Raw genomic sequence first — 10,038 nt, 5'->3', positions numbered from 1 at the left:
CAAATGTAAACAGTGTACTGTTTACATTGAAAGGCTAATGGATGAGCGATCATTGACCTTGGGGTGTCTACATTCTAAAAAGGGGTCAGTATAGGGGCACAGTTCAGACACTGTGTACAGAGCCGTTCTGAGCTGCTCTGTACAATGTGATACCCAATCACAGCTATCACAAATGTAGACAGTTTATTGTATTTGTACTGTCCCTCAAATTGTAAAGCGTAAACTGTCGGGGCTATATAAATCCTGTATAATAATACAAATTAAATAAAAATCCATAAAAATTTCCCCTAGTTTACAGACTTGATAACTTTTGCACAAACCAATCAATCTACGCTTATTGGGACTTTTTTTTTTTTACCAAAAACTTGTAGCAGAATACAAATTGGCCTAAATTGATGAAGAATTTAGATTTTTACTTTTTTTTATTGGGAATGTTTTATAGCAGAAAGTAATTTGCAGTATGTTTTTATAACGCAAAAAAATCGCAGAGGGGATCAAATACCACTAAAAGAAAGCTTTATTTGTGGGGAAAAAAGGACGTCAATTTTATTTAGGTACAGCGTCGCACGACCGCGCAATTCTCGATTAAAATAACTCAGTGCTGTATTGCAAAAAATGGCCTGGTCATTAAGGGGGTAAAACCTTCCAGGGCCGAAGTGGTTATTCACCACTGGGTTTTTTTTTTTTTTTTTTTTGCTAAATAAAAAAAAAACACGTATTTCTTTGTTTTTGTTATAATATTTTGCAAATACGGTAATCTTCATAAATTTAGGCCAAAATATATTCTGCTACATTTCTTTGGTGAAAATTACCCAAACCAGTCTTCAATGTTTAAGTGGCTGAAGTGGTTAATCACCACTGGGTTTTTTTATATTTTTTGCTAAGTAAAAAAAAAAAAAAAAACACTTTAAAAAAAAAAAAAAAAAAAACGTATTTCTTTTTGTTATACAATTTTGCAAATAATATTTATAAATTTAGGCCAAAATATTTCCTACTACATTTCTTTGGTGAAAATTACCCAAATCAATGTTTATTATTTAGTCTGTATGAAATGTATACAAAACATTGGGATATATATCTGAAAATTAATCAATCCCGATGTACTGAGGGCCGATCTCATTTCTTGTGCCCCGAAAAAACACCAGGACAGCACAAATATTCACCAAATAACCCCTTTTTGGAAAGTAGACCGTCTAGGTATTTAGTAAGAGGCTTGGCGAGTTGTTTATAGTTGTAATTTTTTGTCATAATAATTTTGGAAAATGAAGAAATAAAAAAATAAATAAATTAATAACTGTGGTGGCAGTGATTAGCAACACTGAAATGTAATACATTTTTTAAAATGTTTTATAGTTATTACGTTTTTTTTTTTTTTATTCTTTTTACATTTTTTTTTTTATTTTTTTTTTTTTATTTATTTTTTTCTAACACACTGACAAGAGAAATAAAATGTTACCATATAACGCTTTACTGCTCTAGGAAAGTGATCAGGATTTATTTATTTATTTTATTTTATTTTTTTTTTTTACACGTTAGGATTGCTTATATCAATTCATTTCAGTGCTATAAGCAACCATTTTACTGAATGAAACAGATTCATTCAGTTTGTTTTTGTTGTAATTAGCTGTGATTAGCCTGAGCTAATCACATTGTACAGATAGGCTGTGATTGGCCCTGTCTGTACCATGTGATCACTGTGACCAATCACAGCTAGCAACAGGATTGTACACAATGGATAGCATAAAAGGAAGTCACCCATTGTTTACAACTGTCCTGTGATTGGTTGCAGTGGTCACATGGTACCTGCAGCGAGCCGGTACACTGATCAGTCATTGGCGGTGCCATGTGTGATGGGTTCTTGGGGAGGAGTTATGCAAATATCAAAATGCCTTGATAGGTGGGAGTCAGCCTGGAGGAGTGGGTGTTCCTAGACAGGCTTTATTTGCATAGGTAACGCCCACATGTGATGCTGAGACTCTATGATTGGAAGAAATAAAATGCAATGAGTAAAAGGGGCGGGTCAGAAACAATCAGCCTTGGTAGGAAAAGGCTAGAATAGATGATACTGGATTGGACTTGCTGCAGCTTCTGATGCACATTGTGAGAAGCTGACAGTGTGCAGTGAAATCAGAGGAAGCCGTTTCAGTCCAGGAGAGGAGCCTCTACGACTGTGCAAGACTGAAGGGAGGATTTACCTCCTTATGAAGGATAAGCTATCCCCCGCTTGAGCTATTGGGCCTATACTTGTGCTGTAAGCTTTAAGTCTCAAAGTCAGCAATTTCACACAAGCATTTCCCGCACCCAGATAACAGCAGAAATAGTCATTTGTATCAGATTCTTTTTTGATCGAGTTTCCTCTGTTTCTTATCAGATAAAAAATCAGACTCAGAAGAACGAAGGCAGCGTTGGATTGTTTACATATCCCGTTCTCCAGACGGCCGACATCCTCCTCTACAAGTAAGTCTTGCTTGGTCCCAGATAATCCTTCCCGGGTCCTGGTCAGAAATGTCATCAAAGGCGCTTAGAGAGCTGGTGGAGAAAACGGCAGCACACTGATCTTCCCAGTGAATGGCTGTTCAGGGAGGGAGGTGTCAGCACAAGTCTTGGCCATTGAAGGAAAGGTGGACTGTTCTCTTAGCACAGCCAGAAAACTGACCACGCTGAAAGGGATGCCGTCTCATGCCTAGCATAGTCAGTTTTTAATTGGAAAGCCGAGGGACTGGGAAGATCAGCAGGGATTTCACATAAAGGAAGCAATACAAAGAGAACACCATACCAATAACACAAGATCATAGGACCGCAGCCGGATATCGGGAATATGACATGTTGTGATGTCACTACCGCTCTGCATTAGGCTTGGAATAAAGGGGGGCTTCTGTGTCTCCTTCCATTACACCCTGCACTCCACTGAGGACTTCTGAAGACACAGGACATCTTGTGGTGGAGGACAGGTAATGCATTGCATCCTATGCAGAGGGAAGCTCATCTCCTTGATCTGCAGATTGATGAAACATACAAAGTAACAATGTTACTTTGTATCTCTCTGTATCCTGTCTGATCAATCATTTATAAACAATGTTACTTTGTATCTCACCACCTCCCATCTGATCAATGTTTATAAACAATGTTACTTTGTATTTCTCTACCTCCCGTCTGGTCAATGTTTATAAATAATGTTACTTTGTATCTCTCTATCTCCCATCTGATCAATGTTTATAAACAATGTTACTTTGTATCTCTCTATCTCCCGTCTTGTCAATGTTTATAAACAATGTTACTATGTATTTTTCTATCTCCTGTCTGATCAATGTTTATAAAAAATGTTACTTTGTATCTCTCCATTTCCTGTCTGATCAATGTTTATAAACAATGTTACTTTGTATCTCTCTATCTCCCATCTGATCAATGTTTATAAACAATGTTACTTTGTATCTCTCTATCTCCCGTCTGATCAATGTTTATAAACAATGTTACTTTGTATCTCTCTATCTCCCATCTGATCAATGTTATAAACAATGTTACTTTGTATCTCTCTATCTCCTGTCTGAGCAATATTTATAAACAGTGTTACTTTGTATTTTTTTTAGCTCCTAACATTGTTTATAAACATTGATCAGACGGGAGATAGAGATACAAAGTAACATTGTTTATAATCATTAATCTAACAGGAGATTTAGATACAAAGTAACATTGTTTGTTTCTCTCTATCTCCCGTCTGGTCAATGTTTATAAAAAATGTTACTTTGTATCTCTCCATTTCCTGTCTGATCAATGTTTATAAACAATGTTACTTTGTATCTCTCTATCTCCTGTCTGAGCAATATTTATAAACGGTGTTACTTTGTATTTTTTTAGCTCCTAACATTGTTTATAAACATTGATCAGACAGGAGATGGAGAGATACAAAGTAACATTGTTTATAAACATTGATCAGACGGGAGATAGAGATACAAAGTAACATTGTTTATAATCATTAATCTAACAGGAGATTTAGATACAAAGTAACATTGTTTGTTTCTCTCTATCTCCCGTCTGATCAATGTTTATAAACAATGTTACTTTGTATCTATCTCCCGTCTGATCAATGTTTATAAACAATGTTACTTTGTATCTATCTCCCGTCTGATCAATGTTTATAAACAATGTTACTTTGTATCTATCTCCCGTCTGATCAATGTATATAAACACCGTGTCAGGCAGTGACAGCAGCAGCTTCTATTTGCGCAGTAACTCCCAGCTGTCATTTTGACAGTGGGGAATTGTTGGGCGTTGCGGAGAGGAATCGGGGGGCTAAGTGTACTGTACACGTCCTAGACATGTGTATGACTTGAATTGTCCACTACTGGGTAAGCAAATAATTTTAGTGAATTTGTTGCAATGTTTCTTACCTGAAATTAACATCACTTCCTGTTGAAGGGTGACAACTCTAAAGCCTCTTCCTATCAGAATCGTCGGTCTGCTGTATGAGCTCAGTTGGCTGTTGGGCTTCCTTTCATGTCTATCGGAGGCTTCCAGCTCCTTTTCATGGCTTTGTTTCTATTTTAACTCCAGTACAGGTTAATTTTAAGAGAATTAATACATCCTTATCTGCTGCAGAAGGTTTTGATGAGTTGGTAACAATTATGTAATTTTTTTTTGGTTACTGTATTTTTGGCTTTTCTCCAAGGTCCACCCATGTTCCGGTTGGAGATGACCAATTGCAGCACCTGGAGCTCACTCAGGACATGGCTCGGATCTTCAATCACCGATATGGACAGTTCTTTCCCATTCCTAAAACTTTGACGAGTAAGTGACCCTCTCAAGATCTACCCCCCCCCCCCCCCCCCCCATAGTTCCTACGTCTTCATCACACCCTCTTTTCCTCCCATGTTTACCTAGCCATCCATGTGGCAATTTACATCCTATATCATCCACTGTCCAACCACTGCGAATGTCAAATGCAATCACAAGTCATCGCCAGAAACGAGGCATCCTACTAGCCACAAGTTTGATTGACTATCAAGTCATTTGTGAAGTCGAAACTAGGCAAGAAACAGATCAAATTATTATTCTTGCCTACAAGGACCCCAGTGAAGGCTGCCTGGCATGTCTCAGGAAGGGTTTCATGATGGAGACAACAGTGGACCATGTTCATATGGCCACTTGTAATCTCCATCAGAAGTCGGTGAGACAGGGTGACAACGCACTGGAAGACAGAAAGAGAGCGATCACATCACCCAGTTGTGTGGAAGACCTCTTCTTCACAAAGTCTACTTCAAATGGGTACAGTGCTAATAAGAGCTAGGGGGCAGCAAAGGTTTCTAATCTCCATAATGGAAGACCTAGAACAGCGAGTGCACCACAAAGGTCCTTGTGGTCTTGGGGACTCTAATGGCGCTTTTCCACTGCATGTAATCGAACGGTTTGGCTCGCTTTTGTGCTTTTCCACTGCATGGTACCATATGGTACGGTGTTGGAACGGTAGGGTACGGTGCGGCGGTGCTTTTCCACTACATGGAACCGAGAAGTAGGTTCCAAGAGGGCCGTACCGGTACCATATCCCACAATCCTTTGCATGCAGCCTTGACTGTTTGTCATTACTAGCCACTGATTGGTCAGAGAATCATTGTTATCCCACCCACTTTACTTTAGTGTTAAAGCAAACCGTACCGAACCGTTCCAACACCGTACCATGCGGTACCATGCAGTGGAAAACCAAACAGAGCCAAGCAGGGCCGAGCCGGTACTTGCATTGGAAAAGTGCCATAAAGGACCTGTAAGGGAACCACCGACCCACACTGTGTTTGTGGTCTTCTGTCAGTATACGGCTTCCTTGCAGTCATGAACATGTATACCAGATTTTCCTAGCCGCCCCCATACAAAGCTATCCAACAACTTAAGCTTGTACTGGAATCACACTTTATTGAACAGTCACACAGGATTTATATACAGCATGGACACATCCCCCTCCTGATCAAATTACCACACACAGGTCAGGGGTTGCCTGATTACATTATCATATGCCGATGAAATTGTATACAGAAACTGAATTAACCTGAACTAATTATCTAGCCATCTGGACAGAGCAATGTGAGGTCATTAACATTTAACAATGGGACAGGCAGACTTATCACAATACACATCCCACCTCAAAACAGACAATAGGACAAGACTGCCAGTGACAGTCTGTCCGTCTCCTACATTGAAGTACATGGAATACACATCTGGGTATTGCTATGATTATTTAGGAGTCAGACTTCATGGCAACAAGCTATAGGTCTCACAATGTAAAGTGGGAATAAATCTTCATATTCCCTGAGAGATATTGCTGACAGATATTACTGTCCCACTTGAAGCAATCCAAACCATTAAGTATCTGTCTTTCACTCCAGTGACGGTGAGTACCGTCACAGGACCCATGACTGGGAACGGCACTGGTAGAAGCAATAGGCTGATCTTTTTTTGGAGTGGTGCACACCCAGAGGCATAATTAGAACCTTCAGGGCCCCGGCGCAAGAAAGCATGAAGACCTGAAGACTAGACATTCCCTCCTAGGACATTAGCAAAAGACTGGGACATGCTTGTAGTGGGAGGGACTATCTTTGGCTAGCCTTTTTTTTTTTTTTTTTTTGATTGCAGGTTTCCAATCCTCCTATAGATGGTAGTGTAACCTGAAGGTTTCCTGTGTCCCTCCCTTTTTATTAGAACAACCTTTCCCTTGTAGGAAGCCAGTGATCACAGCAGTAGAATCGGTGTCTTTGCTGCAGCTTTATCTGTTATTTCTCACCCCTTTTCAGCCACCTCCAAGAAGATCCGTTCCCTTCGAGACCCCTCGGCCAAGATGTCCAAATCGGACCCCCAGAAACTGGCGACCGTGCGCTTGACAGACTCACCAGACGAAATCACGATTAAGTTCCGCAAGGCAGTCACGGACTTTACCTCCGAGGTGACCTATGACCCAGAGGGCCGCCCGGGAGTCTCCAACTTAGTGGCCATCCACAGTGCTTTGACAGGGCTGACCCCAGAGGACATCGTAGAACAGAGCCGCGGACTAGAGACGGCACGGTACAAGCTGGTGGTGGCAGAGGCAGTTATTGAGAAACTGACACCGATTCGAGAGGAGATCCAGAGACTTAGAGCTGATGAGGGGTTCCTGAGGGAGGTGTTAAATCGAGGGGCGGTGGGGGCGAGGGAGGTGGCGGCTCCAGTGTATGACGCGGTCTGCAGGTTGGTGGGCTTTAGGTGAGAGACTTGGGGGAGGATTTGGTCTAGCTTATACTGAAGGTTATGAAAACATTTTTCCAGGTAGCTAAAAAGGGTTTTTAGAATACGGAAAATGAAAGAAGACAAAACCCATTATACTTCACCCCTCCCAGAATGACCAGGTATGAATGGAGGGCTGGAAACTAAGCACTGAAACTGAAATTGCACTTTCTTTTTTTTTTTTGGTGCCCCGTTTGAGGAAATCACACCTTCTCTCTCTTTTTTTTTTTTTTTGGTGCCCCGTGTGAGGAAATCACACTTTTTTTTTTGGTGCCCCGTGTGAGGAAATCACACCCCTTCTTTTTTTTTTTTGTGCCCCGCGTGAGGAAATCACACCTCTTCTTTTTTTTTTTTGTGCCCCGCGTGAGGAAATCACACCTCTTTATTCTAAGTGGATGACCAGTGAATCCTAATATGAGAAGCAACTGTTTAGATCAAGGATCCATAGAAAGAATCCCATCATCCCTTACACATTACAGCCACAATACACAATCTGTTATGTTTTTGGTTCGATTGTACACAAAGCTTTATGATTACCATCCTATAAGATGCAATTTAACCATAAAAAGTGCCTACGGCTGAATGAAAGGTTATTGCGTAAGCTGGAGATTTTTTTTCCTTTTTTTTAAGATGTAAATCAATTGTAAATTGTTTTCCTGATTGTACAGTGTGTGTGGGGAAGTCTTCCAGACAGCAGTGCACTGAGCAGTGTTCTTAACCACTTCAGTACCGTGCACTTTCACCCCCTTCCCGCCCAGGCTAATTTTCAGCTTTCAGCGCTGTCGCACTTTGGATGACAATTGCGCGGTCATGCAACACTGTACCCATATGTAATTTTTAGTATTTCTTTTTTTCACACAAATAGAGCTTTCTTTTGGTGATATTTGATCACACTGGGTTTTTTTATTTACTAAATAAACTAAAAAAAACAGACTGAAATTTAAAAAAAAAAAAACACGTTTTTCTTTGTTTCCGTTATAAAATTTTGTAAACAAATAATATTTCTTTACACATTTAGGCCAAAATGTATTCTGTTACAATTCTTTGATGAAAATAACCCAAATCAGACCATATTATTTAGTCTGTAGGAAAGGTTTAGAGTCCACAAACTATGGTATATACCAGTGATGGCGAACCTTGGCATCCCAGATGTTTTGAAACTGTTTCGCCATGATGCTCAACTACACTGCAGAGTAGATGAGCATCATGTGAAATGTAGTTCCAAAACATCTGGGATACCAAGGTTCACCATCACTGGTATATACAGTATCTCACAAAAGTAAGTACACCCCTGACATTTTTGTAAATATTTTATTCTATCTTTTCATGTGACAACACTGAAGAAATGACACTTTGCTACAATGTAAAGTAGTGAGTGTACAGCTTGTATAAGGCCCCTTTCACACCAGTGCGACTGAAAAGTCGCGCGATTTTGCCACGATTTGTAGACGCGATTTTACCGCGATTTTACTGCGATTGTACTGTGATTTTGATGCGATTTCGATGCGATTTGTGGTCATTCCGACTTTTGTGCAACTTTAGGATTGGGTGGGGCAAGGGTCAAAAAGGTGCTTGTGTTTAGCTTTGAGATACAAAGACGGACAGAAGTTGCGCTGAAATCGCGTCTGTATTATTCATGTGCAATTTGCATGCGTTTTTGGAGGGTTTACATTGAGGTCTATGGACATGAAAACACATTAAAATCGTGGCAAAGTAGTGCAGGAACTACTTTGAAGTCGGTGCGACTTCAAAACGCACTGATGTGAATGGGGCTATTGAAAATAATGGAAAACGACTTGTCATGCGATTTTGCGGTCCAAAATCGTGGGACAAGTCGCACTAGTGTGAATGGGGCCTAACAGTGTACATTTACTGTCCCCTCAAAATAACTCAACACACAGCCATTAATGTCTAAACCGCTGGCAACAAAAGTGAGTACACCCCTAAGTGAAAATGTCCAAATTGGGCCCAATAAGCCATTTTCCCTCCCCGGTGTCATGTGACTTGTTAGTGTTACAAGGTCTCAGGTGTGAACGGGGAGCAGGTGTGTTAAATTTGGTGTTATCGCTCTCACTCTCTCATACTGGTCACTGGAAGTTCAACATGGCACCTCATGGCAAAGAACTCTCTGAGGATCTGAAAAAAAGAATTGTTGCTCTACATAAAGATGGCCTAGGCTATAAGAAGATTGCCAAGACTCTGAAACTGAGCTGCAGCACGGTGGCCAAGACCATACAGCGGTTTAACAGGACAGGTTCCACTCAGAACAGGCCTCGCCATGGTCGACCAAAGAAGTTGAGTGCACGTGCTCAGCGTCATATCCAGAGGTTGTCTTTGGGAAATAGACGTATGAGTGCTGCCAGCATTGCTGCAGAGGTTGAAGGGGTGGGGGGTCAGCCTGTCAGTGCTCAGACCATACGCCGCACACTGCATCAAATTGGTCTGCATGGCTGTCGTCCCAGAAGGAAGCCTCTTCTAAAGATGATGCACAAGAAAGCCTGCAAACAGTTTGCTGAAGACAAGCAAAGGACACGGATTACTGGAACCATCTCCTGTGGTCTGATGAGTCCAAGATAGACTTATTTAGTTCAGATGGTGTCAAGCGTGTGTGGTAGCAACCAGGTGAGGAGTACAAAGACAAGTGTGTCTTGCCTATAGTCAAGCATGGTGGTCTGAAGATGTCATAGATGTTTGACGATACGCGCAAGGCGGACGTATCGGAGCTGAGCACGCTACATACCGCGGTTTTATCCATTGATGCTGTTATATGATGCCTACTATGTAAGTGCATTACTT

At 40.8% G+C, this 10,038-nt stretch overlaps 1 protein-coding gene across 1 annotated transcript in view; it reads left to right on the top strand.

Annotated features, from left to right (window-relative positions):
• WARS2 (tryptophanyl tRNA synthetase 2, mitochondrial) overlaps positions 1–7,359 on the top strand; it is an 18,574-nt gene extending 11,215 nt beyond the window's left edge. The window contains exons 4-6 of the mRNA XM_082247335.1: positions 2,372–2,457; positions 4,667–4,785; positions 6,777–7,359. Coding sequence (XP_082103461.1) covers positions 2,372–2,457; positions 4,667–4,785; positions 6,777–7,225 — 654 coding nt within the window. The 3' untranslated portion in view covers positions 7,226–7,359. The remainder of the gene's footprint in view (positions 1–2,371; positions 2,458–4,666; positions 4,786–6,776) is intronic.
• The last annotated feature ends 2,679 nt before the right edge of the window (positions 7,360–10,038 follow it).

Source organism: Pelophylax lessonae (genome assembly GCF_965119305.1).
Source record: "Pelophylax lessonae genome assembly, chromosome: 2".
Lineage (NCBI taxonomy): Eukaryota > Metazoa > Chordata > Amphibia > Anura > Ranidae > Pelophylax > Pelophylax lessonae.
This window is presented reverse-complemented; position numbering and strand designations above follow the sequence as displayed.